Here is a 14,805-nt window from a genome sequence, read left to right as displayed (position 1 = left end):
CAAAATTTTTTTCTGGATGTAACGGTGTTTCGACATACACTTGAGGATTAGCTTCACTCCAAATGCGGCAGTTTTGTTTGTTGACGTAGCCATTCGACCAGAAGTGCGCTTCATCCCTAAACAAAATAAAATGGACGTAGTGCGCGATACGTATTCCGCACAGAACCATTATTTTCGAAATAAAATTGCACTATTTGCAAGCGCTGTTCAGGCGTGAGTCTATTCACGATGAATTGCCAAACCAAACTGAGATTAAATCACTTGACAGCTGTTAAATCGGTCGCCATTTTGAACAGTAATGCCAACTTATATAAGTTATATACCTCGAAAAAAACACCTGTTATTTACAATATATTTAATAAGAAAATCGGTTATCATACTATTCTTAGCTCGAGAATACTATCCTTGAATCGTGAGTATAGATACTCTTCAAAGTAACGCCCAACATGGGTAGGCGTGTCATTTGACTGGGTTCAAATGACACGCCCCGCCCCCCCCACAGTTCTCATAATGTGGATGTAGCCTTATTCTGTTCTAATTTTCAGGTGGTGAGACTATCAAGCAGCTCAACGCTCAATCAGGAGCACATTGCGAATTGGATAGAAGAAACCAAAACCCCAACGCCACAGAGAAAACATTCATCATCCGTGGTGATCCCGACGCCATCGAGATGGCCAAGAGGATCATACAGGAAAAAATACAAATGCCCATTACTTTTATTAATTCTGGAGGTCCGCCTTCTATGACAAACAGTATGCCTACGGTAAGGAATTGAAACAACATTGAATATTTTGTTTAAAATTTTCATTTTGTTGAGATAATTTTCTCCGGAATTATTCATCCTATTATAATTTCATCAAGCGAATATTTAGATTGTTTCCAACTTTGAAATGGGGTCCTTGAAGTTTGGATATGCTCTTTGATATAGGATAAAAAATTACCGATTTTTTTTCGTTGTTGAAATTTAGTATTTTTTTGCGACTCATTCATAGACTAAAATATTTTCACTGTCATACATTACAATTCAACTTATTGTCCTTTTCATGAAAATTTCAACAACCGAGTCGCAGATTTACGTCTGTGTCTTCTATGACACGAATTCCATTTTTAAGTTCTCGAATCGGCTGTGGAGCATCGGCATACACCTCATCTTTCACGATACCCAAATAAAAGTCTGGAGGTGTTAAATCACAAGATCTCGGAGGCCAGTTGTCTTAAAATAGTTTGAATGTAACTCATGGACATTATCTTGCCAATAATTATTATTTAATTTGAATTCAACAGACGATTTAATCATGACAATAACTGTAATAAAAAAACTCTGAAACTTGCTGAAAATCATTTGGTGATGAAAGAGCAATATAGGACCGAGAACTGTTGACAAATTCGACTGATCCCTTCAAAAATAGTTTGGATTTTTCCATCAATTCTAACGCTCCGATCTTCACCTCCTTAGGCTTACCCAGGTATGGCACCGCAAGGTTACAATCCCCAAGGTTGGGGCATGCCCGCCTACCAACAACAGCAAGCACCGCAACAGCCTCCCTCTCAACAGTGGGGCAACCCTTCCGCCCAAACCCCTGATCAAGGAGTCGGGGCAAATCCACAGATGAACCCTGGCACTGGCCAGGCTGACTACTCCATGCAGTGGGCCGAGTACTATAGGTCGCTTGGCATGCACCGAGAGGCTGAGATGATTGAACAACAGGTAAGCCCGATAGAGAGTCGCTTGTAGATTATAAACATGCCCAGTAGTTGAACAGTTTTGACTTCCAATAGAGGCGTTCAGTTTCTGAATTCTTTTCGGATCGAATGAATTGGCACTTGGACATGGGAAAAAAGTACTAAATTTCTGGTGTATTTTGCATACTCGAATGGTCTGGTTATGTTTATAGTGTACATACAGATCGATGGTTGTTGTGCTAGAAACGTAATCTTGTTTAACGAACATTTACGAATTGATGTATTTTGAATCTTTTACTAATACGTGTTTGTTTTGTTTTCATTATGATTTATTTTATCCTTTTGTTCTGTTCTTTTTGGTTTACATAAATTGCCTGACCAAATTATTAGAACATTGCGTTTTTTTTTTCCAATAGTTGAAAACGATATTTTTCGACTTGATCTTAATGTTTTTACAAATTTCTCATCATTACAATATACCGGGTTAGAACTATTCAGAGGGCCACTACAGGGATATTCAAAATCGAGATTTTTTCTGTATAACTCATTCACGAACTTCACGAAATTTGGCTTATAGTTATTATCCAATATAGAGATACTAATAGTTTCATCAGATTTTTTCTGTTCTCCATTGCTTCAGAGACGCGATAGTCAAGTGATGATTTCACATAACAACTCTTCAAATTTTTGTACCTAGACTCGATATTTTTTTAAAGTGTGATACATTGTTGAATTCGTAATTTTTTTCTTTATCACCTCATAAGGAAAACCAATATGGCGTCCATAAGAAAAAAAAATTGACTATCGCGTATCTGAAACAATGGAAAACTGAAAAAATCTGGCGATACCAGTAGAATCTCTAATTTGGATGATTACAAACCGAATTTATTGAAGTTATCTTCAGAAAAAAATGAGTTATACAGAAAAAAAGAAAATCTCGCACCATTGGAGATATCTGTCAACAGCAACACACTAAACCCTAAAACGCAACTTTTTTGTAATTTAATCCACCCTGTATCTCTAACGGTTTTCGATATCCCTGTAGTGCCCATCTGAATAGTTCTAACCCTGTATAGTAAAGGATGACAATTTCCTTCCTGGTAGTATGTTCCAAATAATGAAAACTGGAAATATTCGACTTCTTGGTAGAAATGCTTAACTTTATCGTTACGGTCACATAGTTGACTTCCTTTCACATTTTTTACTTATATTTTGTAAAAACAAAGACGTTGAATGAGCACCCCACTAAACTCGACCGAAAACAAGCCGAATGGCTTTTGGGACAGCACAAACGAATCTCGGCACAGCGCTTTCTTTCTCTCCGTTCAATGGACAATGGAATCCGATCCATCCGATGGTTCTAATAATTTGGCCAGGGACTGTATCTAGGATACTGTGTCATCTGATGTGGAATCTAGCAACGTCCATCAGTCGATATCTCTCAAGGTCGCAGAACTGACCGCTGCTATTGGAAGTAACCCCGTAGTGTGGCTTGTAGTAGAGTGAACTGTGCATGTTGAATATCATCTTGACTTTCTCCAGGCCAAAAACAAGGCAGCAACGGGCCAGCCCGCAGCCGTTGGACAAGCCGCGCCTGTTCCTACGGTAGCTCCGTCCGTGCCAGCTGCGGCCCCAGTGGCTGCCGCCTCCGCCGCCAATGGCCAACCCGATTATAGTGCACAGTGGGCAGAGTATTATCGTAGTATAGGGAAACTGAAGGAGGCTGAGGCCATTGAGGCCCAGATGAAAAATAAGGTGAGAGAGAGAGACTATTTTGGGTTCTACTGACACACACATCGGTTTTGATCGGTTGATAGGATTAACCTAACCTCATCAGTGACGTAGCTCGGTAACGCAATGGGGACCCTATACGAGCTGTTGAAATTCCAGAAAGTTCATTCGGTACGGTCCAATCATTTTAGCAGAGCCATGACCTATTAAAACGTTTTCTAGCATCGTTGCCAGACTGTGGATATACACACGCTTTTGAAAATTTGGTGGTTCTAAAAGGAACTTATAACGAAAAAAAATTCACCCATCACTAGGTATGACGGCAATGCCATAGCTGAAGCAAATACACTATATAGTAGTCGATTGAATAAATCGAAACATTGTGAACGAATGTTCGCAGAAGGTGTCGCCTTAGTATATTTAACACTTGATGTGGTGGCCTCCATTTCATTTGGTTATGCGGTTTGGAGCTAAATTCTCATTTGATAATGGAACGTTATAATTTTAAAAATTGTATATTACTAAAAAGGTAGTTTCTATTGAAATGTTTTTCACTCCACTTATGTGTTGTATGTCAAACTGAAAAATATGCTTTTAGATAACATGCACAGAAAACCTGGTGTGTCTACTTATACCTCTAAAACTTTCAGACAAAACGGGAGATTTTTCAGATTTATACCTACTTGATTTCGAGGGATTATGTTTAACATTTCTCTCGATTCTCGGCTCTCGCGACCTTTAAGTATAAAACAATAATATTTTATATTCTATGCTGGTAACAATCTTCTATAATTCGTCATTATTATATTCCATTCATTTCGTTAAAAATTCGATAGGAACTGAATTGTAATTTATTGTGAAAGTTTGTAAAGTCCTAAAATCAGTATTTCATTTTTTAACGGCACCAGGCAGATAGCGGGAATTCGAAAATTTCTGAAAAACGCCACCTTACAGAACTCTGGTGAAGCAGAACACCAAAGCAACAGGTGGGTCTCTCAAAAAGTCTGAAACAAAATCGAATCAATACACACACTATGCATCTCAAGACTTCTTAGTTTTTATGAATCTATGTTCGCCAATTTCTATGTAACATGTCAAAGTGACATTTCATTGATTGAGCTACTTGGTTAACTCTTTCAGCAAAGCCATATTTTCTCTTGATAAAGCGGCTAGAAAGCTATTTTTTTATACTATTTTCTTGGATCAAAATTTTAAACGTGATTGTTCCCTCTGAATATAAACAAGACCTTGTTCACCCTATGGACTATATAAAAATAATAAACCCACAAAAATTATCTGGATGCGGGGGGGCCTCTAGTTCTATGATTGCTACGCCACTGATTCATCAATGAATTTCTACTAGTTAATTTGCTGGTGTCAGATATTTTCCGCACATCCCACTCAATTTGCATTTTAGATAGAATCGAAGGCATGATTATTCCAAATAAAAATAGATACTAGCATAACATTATACAAAACTGTTGCAGATATGAAAATTTCATGAAAACTTATCTTTGCAAGTTTTATTTTGTAATGCTATGAGCATGTTTTCCAATTAACACAGTACTTTAAAATATGTTGTGTTGTCTAAAAATAAAATGAATTGATTTCACTTAATAACTTCTTAAAGTCGTTTCTTTACTTTTATTTCTAATTCAATTCCTAATATTCATGTGTTAGTAAATGATCCATAATATGTCTTTTTTGGTAAAATATTCTTACTGTTCTTAATGTTTAAAAATATACTTGAAGAACTAGAATGTAGTTTGAAAGTATAGGAAATAATTCTACTTTATTACCTACAAAATTTCTGTTTTATTTATGTATTTATTATTTCAAACATGTGTTAGTAAACGATCCATAACATGTCTTATTTGTTGAATGTTTGTTTGAAATTACACTTATGTTGACTGAACTGTAAAAACTTGCCTGATATGCAGCTTTTTTTCCAGAATACGGGACCCATAGGCCAGAATCCGACTGCTCCGGGGCCAGGACAGGCTCCTGCAGGTAGTTACTCCCAGCAACCTTATGGTGCATATCAACCTGCCGGTGGTGCGTTTTTTTTTTTTTTTTAATTAGCTTGCTTTTATTCCTTAGTTTTTTAACTGGTGATTACAATCAACGATTATTTTGCTTCATTGGTATGATTTGCTTTTACCTTGGAAAAATCGTCGGGAGTTTGTAATTCTTCAAGGTCGGTTGTATGGGATTGAACTGGTTATTCATTGAAATTATCAACGGTTAGATTGATTCAGTTCAAAAAAACTGAGATAAATTGTAACACAAATCGTGAAAGCAGATTATGCATTCAGAATTTGTTCATTTCTGATGGAATCATATTAGGCCAATCGAAAAGTCCCAGGTCTGATGCACAGATGACGGTGCTAGTATTAAATCCATATGATTTTTAGTTAGTACCAACCTTCAAACGATACGTGTCAAAATTTGACAGCAGTCAGACCATTAGTTTGTGAGATATTGCGTTGTCAGTGTAGCTACTTTTGTTATTTGAAAAAAGATGAAAAAAAAGAAGAATTTCGTGTGCTGATAAAATATTGCTTTTTGAAGGTAAAAAATACAGTTGAAGCAAAATCTTGGCTTGATGAAGTTTCCGGGATCTGCACCAGGAAAATCAACCATCATTGATTGGTGTGCTAAGTTCAAACGTGGTGAAATGAGCACCGAAGACGGCAAACGTAGTGGACGCCCAAAAGAGGCTGTCGCTGGCGAAAAAATCAAAATAGTTCACAAAATAATTTTGAATGACCATAAAGTGAAGTTGATCAAGATAGCAGACATTGTGAAGATATCATCTGAACGTGTACATCATGTCATTCACGAATATTTGTACAAGAGAAAGCTGTGTGCAAAATGGGTGCTCACAATTGATCAAAAGCAACAACGTGTTAAAAATTCTGAGCAGTGTTTGAAACTGTTTAAGTGCAATAAACCTGAACTTCTGGAGTCCAATCGGCAGTCAACTGGCAAAGTTATGATATCAGTATTCAGGGATGAGCACATCGATGACCTCCAAAAAGACCAGACCATCAACAGCGATTATTATATAGCGTTATTGGATCGTTTAAAGGATGAAATCGTTCGAAAACGGCTCCATTTGAGGAAAAAAAGGTGCTGTTCCATCGAGACAATGCGCCGTGTCACAAATCAATGAAAAAACTATGGCAAAATTGCATGAATTGCTTCTGCATCAACCGTATTCGCCAGATCTGGCTCCCAGCGACTTTTTCCTGATCTCAAACTTCAAAAGTATGATCGTTGAAAAGAAATTCAGCGCCAATGAAGATCACCGAAACTGAGGCCTATTTTGAAGCGAAAGACAAACCGTACCACAAAAATGGTATTGAAAAGTTGGAAGATCGCTGTATCGCCCTCGAAGTCAACTATGTTGGCTAAAATCGAATTTGCCAAGAAAAAAAGGGTTTTACTATGGTAGACCGGGGACTTTTCAATTGGCCTGTTGTTATGGAAGTTAACAAATGTTTTCAGAATAGATGCAATAGATGCAAACGGTTCTTGCATCCTTGGTTTTTATTTCGAAAAATTCGGACCAAACTTCAAAAGAATGATTGTTGAAAAGAAATTCAGCGCCAATGAAGATCACCGAAACTGAGGCCTATTTTGAAGCGAAAGACAAACCGTACCACAAAAATGGTATTGAAAAGTTGGAAGATCGCTGTATCGCCCTCGAAGTCAACTATGTTGACTATGAAATAATAAAATCGAATTTGCCAAGAAGAAAAGGGTTTTACAATGGTAGACCGGGGACTTTTCAATTGGCCTGTTGTTATGGAAGTTAACAAATGCTTTTAAAATAGATGCAAACGGTTCTTGCATCCTTGATTTTTATTTCGAAAAATTCGGACCAAACTTCAAAAGAATGATTGTTGAAAAGAAATTCAGCGCCAATGAAGATCACCGAAACTGAGGCCTATTTTGAAGCGAAAGACAAACCGTACCACAAAAATGGTATTGAAAAGTTGGAAGATCGCTGTATCGCCCTCGAAGTCAACTATGTTGACTATGAAATAATAAAATCGAATTTGCCAAGAAGAAAAGGGTTTTACAATGGTAGACCGGGGACTTTTCAATTGGCCTGTTGTTATGGAAGTTAACAAATGTTTTTAAAATAGATGCAAACGGTTCTTGCATCCTTGATTTTTATTTCGAAAAATTCGGACCAAACTTCAAAAGAATGATTGTTGAAAAGAAATTCAGCGCCAATGAAGATCACCGAAACTGAGGCCTATTTTGAAGCGAAAGACAAACCGTACCACAAAAATGGTATTGAAAAGTTGGAAGATCGCTGTATCGCCCTCGAAGTCAACTATGTTGACTATGAAATAATAAAATCGAATTTGCCAAGAAGAAAAGGGTTTTACAATGGTAGACCGGGGACTTTTCAATTGGCCTGTTGTTATGGAAGTTAACAAATGCTTTTAAAATAGATGCAATAGATGCAAACGGTTCTTGCATCCTTGGTTTTTATTTCGAAAAATTCGGACCAAATCAAATCGGAAAACTTTTTTCTTACCTGTGTAAAAACTCATTTCTGATAATAAACTTTGGGGGTGAATAAACTTAGCTCAGTATATACAACCGACCCTTCGCCAGCATTTCTGCGATTGAATAGACAATAATAGCATGAAATTATTTTTTAAGGCTACTATGGCGCTCAACCCACTCAAGGTGTACCTGCCACTATGCCCCAGTCCGGATATGGTTTCCCGTCATACGGCTATGGAACACCAAACGCTGGAGGTCCCCCTGGCAGCCAGGAAAACTAAGATATAAACTAGTAAGTTGAAATTTTCAATTTTGCCTGAATATACGACAACATTTTTTATTTTTTTCTTGTATGTCGAATGCTATCTTGAAGTTTACAGCGTCTTTTATTTTATTTATTTATTCCTCAATCGTTGTTTTCTTCATGCATTGAATGTGATCCTGTTACACCAATTCAAATTGTCAAGTCTGATCGGTTTTTTTTTTCTTCTGGTAACAGGAGCACATTTAAGATTTCAGGTTCAAGCAACGTACTATACATCGTTATCAGTGTTGTTATATGATTTACAGATTTTAATTTCGAAAACTGGTCAAGGACGGAGAATTAGACGTATGAGATTTCTTATTGAATAAGAACCATAATGCAACACATAACTTTTAAATAATTACAATAAAGAAAATTGTATTTGTCATCTTCAACAAGTGAATCACACAGTATGAAAGGTTCAAACAAAAATTAAGGATAACCACTCCGTTTGAATATAGAATTAATGAAATAGTTTAAGTAATTTGTTCATAATATATTATTTGTGAAAAGTTTGGAAATAATTCCAAAGTTTGATAATTTCACTTTTTTTACTTATTAAAAATCAGAATAAGACATTTTATTTTTATTTAACACACATTTGTTGTAATTTCCTCAGTTCTCTCAGTAGATCTGAACACTTGTGGAAACACTTAGTTATATTATGAAATGTTATGTAACATTCGATTTTATTTTAATATAATATATTTACTTCCAGTGATTGCTGAGCCATCGACATTTTTTGTTTTTTTTTTTTTAATATTTGACTCTTACTTAAATTATTGTGGTAATATGGGTTGAACATTTTGGTAAGACAGAATAGTATCCAAATTGATCATCAAATTCAAAACTAATACATGCATGTTGAGATTTTATTGTAACATGTTCCGAATTTTAATGAATATTGATTTAAAAAAAAAACACTTCATATAAACACTCAGGGCAACACTTGAGGCATTGATCAAGGTGTGGTAATTTTTTTCGTATAAAGATATGTTTCAGTGTCCTGTAAATTATTTATTTTTGATCTCTAGAGTGTAGATGTTTCAGCATATTTTGAGTATAAATTCAACCATTGGGGATTCTTTTGGTAGTAAATTTTTGTAAATCATCATGTATTAACAGTCTATTTGCCCTATGTAATAATTCATCGATAGATGATTAAAAAATGTTATTTTTGTGTGATATTTGTTTTCAGAGGGGAATATTTTGAAGGTACAGTATGTGTTGTTTATTCTGAGTCATGTAAATAAGTGTATGAAATTCATAAGATCTCTCAGTATATTTGATGATAAACTCTTGAAACGATCATTTTTTTGACTATTATTATATTTGAAAATATTCAATTTCTCTACTGCGTTTGAAGACTTTGAATAATTTGTAACTGTTTATATATTTTTTTCCCCATTTTGGAATAAATTATAAAATTTTTTACCCATCCTGTTTTAATATTATATTTCAGCTTCATCAACAAAATGGAGGGAATGACAGCTTCCTCTTTCCTAACGTCTTGAAATAAAATGGTTATACATATACATAATAATACTCATAAAATACTATACAAAATACCTTGCATAAGAGCAATAGCAATATTTTTGTGTTTAATACAATTATTTAGCGATGAAATAACATTCTCAAAACATCTTTTGAACACAAAAAAATTTAATTTTAAATTCATCAATATCCTTCGAATTCACTCTCCATTTTTAGTAAGCTCTATTCTAGAAAATTATCTTACGTTACTGACATCACTTTTTGATCTCTTGTCATTTTTACCATTACTTCTTTTTTATTTTTTCAATTTGGAAGAAATTTAGTTATACTAAAAAGTTTTTATCTCAGATGTTCATAAAAATGAGTAAATTTTGGAATGAAATGCATTAGTTCAAAAATGTTATGATAGAATTCGTGCAGCAACATATATTATCCATGGTCAGACAAAAAATACTTTTTATTTTCTCTGATATCGGGTTTTATTTTAATTTATCTTGCTTTTCAAGACCTTATTAAGAAATCTTTTTTTTTTTCTTTGTTACCTTGTATTTATGTTAACGTTATTTTGTTCGAAGACATGAAAAAATACCATATAGCCACAGGTCAAAATTAGTTTTATCCATGGCTTAAAAAATATGAAAAATATATTTATTACCTTGTTATTGACTTAATTTTTTTTTTCGAAGACATTACAAAAGTGTATACAGCAAAAGATCAAAATTTATTTTATTTGTGCTTTCATAAAATGAAAAAAAAATGTTTTTGTTTTTTTTGTTAACTTTTATTCGAGTTGGCATTATTTCATTTGAAAACTTCATGAAAGAATCTATACAGCCATAGATCAAAATTAGTTTTATCCATGGTTTGAAAAATACAAAAAATATTTTTATTTTCTTTGTTACCTTGAAATCGAGTTCACCTTTTTTTTTTTCGAAGACATTTGCAAAGGAACTATACAGCAACTGATCAAAATTTATTTTATCCATAGTGAGATAATTTGGGAAAAATATTATTTTCTTTGTTTAAGTTGATACATATTTCGTTTATACATCAGAAAAGAATCCATTCAGCAACCAAAATTGGTTTTTGTCCAAATCTTGATTAATAGAAAAAACCTTCTTTTTTCATTTTTATTCCTTTTCAAAAATATTATGAATCCTTACAGCAATATATCAAAATTGTTTTTTCCCATGGTTTGATAAATTAGGAAAAATATTTTTATTTCCTTGTTACCTTGTTTTAATTGACATAATTTTCTTCAAAAAATGTTATGAAGAAGTCCATATAGCATTAGATCAAAATTTGTTTCACCTGCATAATCCAACAAAAAAAATCAATTTAATTTGTTACCTTGTTATTGCTTTGACATCTGGATTTTTTATGCTTATATTGAACTTATGAATATTCTTTTATTATTGCTTCAATAGCTACTACTGCACAAATTGCATATTGAATATTTTTTCACAGGTTTGGATAGTTCCTAGAAAGCTGTTCAACATAGATTTTAATTTTCGATTCTTTAGGTGTTGTTGTTAACATCGCTTTTATATTTTATCCTTCTGTTTTTATTTTGTGGGTATAGTTATTTTTAAATAGTTTCCCAGACTGATTTATGATTTTATGCTGTGATGGTACTATTCATCTTATAACATGACAATTTCATATTTTGATATTCATTGTCCCTGAAATAATAATATTAGTGAAATTTTTTCTAGGTAGAGCACACCTTACGAGATTTTAATTTTATCTTTGTCTCATTTACTAACACATAGATGATTTCTATGTGTGAACTGAAATGAAAATGATTTATTTTTTTAACATTTCTGGTTGCCTGCAAACATGAATATTTCTTATATTTGAATTGACTGACATATCGGTAAACTTGGGCCCAAGTTATCTATTTCTTGTACCATGAATATATAGATTAGAAAATGATTACTTCTAGAGATATACGGATTATTATTATCGCTTAGATTCTGCATCTGTTATATTTGTCTATTTACTGAGATTTAAATCGATTCAGATATCCCTGTCACATTGATTTTATTTTGAAATTTATTTTATTCTGATTTTTATCTCTGTGGCAGAGTACTAAAAACTTTGTGACGGAGAGGAAATGGAGGATAAAATAGAAACGATTCCAAGAATTAATCGATCTTCGATGTAAACCAAATCTAAAATCCGGTCGTTACTGGTATGTCTTTCGAAAAGGCCTGCAGCAACAGTAAGTAAAACCTTATGGAGAACTCTGATATTGATTGATTATTCCAATATGACTGGTATTGGCACCAAAATATTCCTAGAGAAATGATATATGTAGCTTCCTGATCTTGTTTACTATTTGTGGTTTTTGTGGAAAGTTGTCCATCGACTTACAATCGCCTTGTTTGTTGACTGAATTTTTTTTTATTAGCCATCGTTGAATATTTTTGATTAGCTACCTGGAAGTTAGAATATGAGTGCATTGGGTTTTTGAAATCGTCTCGTTTTCTGCTTTTTTGAAGAATATCTATTCCCTTATCTGAAACTTATTGTTTCAATTTGTACATCTCTGACGTATCCAATTTTCTCAGCTTGGTTTTTATGAAATCGATTTGTTGTAGGTCGGATTACTATCAAATTTCTCCTTGGGAATTATTGTTTTAGGTAATGTTTTTTCCTTCGTAAGTTGTGGATTTATTATATTATTAATAATTTTGTCAATATTCTTGGTCAGCAATTCACAATAATATTGTTCCTGAACACTTCATGAAAGTTAGCAATTCGTGAATAGAAACATCTTTGAAATAGTTCCAAAATCAAATCTACAATGTTTCATTTCTTTTTATTCCAAAATATATTTTTCTAAAGAGAATTACTGAGCTATATTGAAAAACATTAGATGTATTCCAAGGGAGAATTCAAACTACTGCAACCGATTTTTTTTTCCGCCTGTAATATTCTCAAAAATTTTATGTTAATTTTGGATCTATACGTTCATGTCTTTGAATATTGACAATATAATGGAATATTAATAATATAGACCATACAATTCATTGCAATAGGAACAGGAACAGTAAGCAACATTTTCGTTTCTGGAATATTTTGCTGCTGCATTATTTGTTATCATTTGGTACATTATTATTGAATCCCTTTTCTATATTTATTTACTCATAGTGAATTCATTCAACCGTTACTAATTAAAAGTTTATCATAATTGGAAACAAATGTGTGATTTTACTAAATATATAAAATCCAAATTTATTAACTTGAATGATATTATAAGTGATCTCATTGACTGATATCCCTATATTCACATAATCGGTTAAAATATTTATGATAATTTCATCATTGGTAAGTATTATTTAACAGAAATATGATATATTTATTGCATTTTTTATAATAAGAAAGAAAACCATCTATTACATAAATTATTGATTAATGAATGAAATGATATGTAGGAAGTTCAAGTTGCTATGCTGTCATTACAAATACTACGACTCGAAAAAGTATCGGAAATTGATCTAATATTCAAGTTTACAATTACAATATAATGAGATCCAAATACTTTTTGGATGTGATGTTTTGTTTTTTATTAACTGTAAACAGTTACTTTCAAGTAGTTTTTTGATTTTCGAAATACTGTCTCGGCGTCTGGACACATTTATTATTAGTGCACAACACCACTATATCAGGGAAAAACATCCCTGGCCAATTTATTAGACGCACTAAGGATTTTTCATATTGCATTGCTCAAGAATAAAAGCAAAATATTTGAATTTAAAATCCATAGCATGTTATTTTCATCTAGGAATTTCATTATACCGTTTTATTTTTCATTTATTTTGATGTGTTGCATTACAATTTTGACATATTGATACCATATTGAGTATTAATCAGTACAGACCTCTTCCGGTAGATATCTTCCGATGTTGCAATCTTGATATAGGTATGATAGGTTTCTTCTGTATAATACGAATTCAAATCAAATTTATGCTGGTAGTTGACAAAAAAATTGTGTAGAAACTATTGAATTTAATTTTTCAAACTTAATAATTCAATGAGAATTCCTTTATAATTCGGGTGTTATTTCAGTTTATTTTTAGTCGTAAAGTAACTGTTATGTATTGAGGATTCACGTTTTTATGAATGAAATACTTGTTGTTAATCTGCAATAAATAAATAAATGAGAAAAATTTATCGAAAGAGAATCCGATCTGAATTCTAAATACTTCACATGCCTCCAGGTTAGTATACAGAACAGTGCCAATTTTTTCACAATAATAATTTCCACAAGCTCTTAGAGCATCCATTTGAAATGATCATTTACCTGTACTTTTTGACTAAGTATTTTAGTGGATTGTGCTAATAGCCGTGCTATTGCCAGTTAAAATATTCGAGAATTGACCGATTTACTAACCAATTCGATTTATTATTGTTTTTCAGGAGTTTTTTTTTGTTTTCTGCATAAAACTCATTACTAAAATATCTTTTTTATGATTTTTTAATTGAAATTTGAACTCGCAAAAGAATTAGTATCACTATATGAAATTAATTAATAATTTTCTATCATATTGCATTTTGCTTCGGCTCATGAACTCGGAAATTTCTTGATAAAATTTCTGTTCCTATTAAATATTAAGATTGATAACACTGGAAAATCACATATCTATTTTCTTTGCGGCTGTTATAATCTAATTTCAGGATAACATAAGTCATGTTTGGGGACTGAGGCTGCTTGTCATTTCCAACATTATGCTTAGAATTATTTAATATTTGATAAAATTTTTAACTCGATTAGATCATTATTGTTACAAAAACTCTCTGAATAAAATTTCTTATGCAAAACATGTTTTTATTTATTTTGAAACACTAAATAACTATGTTCTTCATTCTTAAGTAAAAGGAAGAAATAAAACATCAAAAAATTAATTTTAATGAAACATTTTATTCTGCACAAAACACACCCCTCAAAAGCTGTTCTTTTATTTTCATATTGCATACATCTTCAAAGTTTTGATCTGCGAAAAATATGTGTGAACCACCCTTTTTTTTTCTGTCTTTTCCTTCTTGGGGATTGAAGGCCA

The 14,805-nt window shown here is 32.8% G+C and overlaps 1 protein-coding gene across 11 annotated transcripts in view; it reads left to right on the top strand.

Annotated features, from left to right (window-relative positions):
• The window catches only part of LOC123676071 (far upstream element-binding protein 1), a 30,957-nt gene extending 16,391 nt beyond the window's left edge, over nt 1-14,566 (top strand). For 3 of the 11 annotated variants that reach the window (XM_045611825.1, XM_045611747.1, XM_045611807.1), the window contains 6 exons: nt 546-763; nt 1,457-1,708; nt 3,226-3,438; nt 5,355-5,469; nt 8,098-8,233; nt 8,512-9,679. In XM_045611825.1, the coding sequence (XP_045467781.1) occupies nt 546-763; nt 1,457-1,708; nt 3,226-3,438; nt 5,355-5,469; nt 8,098-8,222 (923 nt within the window). In that variant the 3' untranslated portion in view covers nt 8,223-8,233; nt 8,512-9,679. Of the gene's footprint in view, nt 1-545; nt 764-1,456; nt 1,709-3,225; nt 3,439-5,354; nt 5,470-8,097; nt 8,234-8,491; nt 9,680-11,826 lie in introns of those variants that run through there. The other 8 variants (XM_045611765.1, XM_045611790.1, XM_045611773.1 and 5 more) reach the window with 8 other exon arrangements.
• Nucleotides 14,567-14,805: the final 239 nt, after the last annotated feature.

This window comes from Harmonia axyridis, chromosome 1, assembly GCF_914767665.1.
Source record: "Harmonia axyridis chromosome 1, icHarAxyr1.1, whole genome shotgun sequence".
NCBI lineage: Eukaryota > Metazoa > Arthropoda > Insecta > Coleoptera > Coccinellidae > Harmonia > Harmonia axyridis.
Note: the sequence above shows the minus strand (reverse complement) of the source record. Positions and strands in the feature narration are given on the sequence as shown.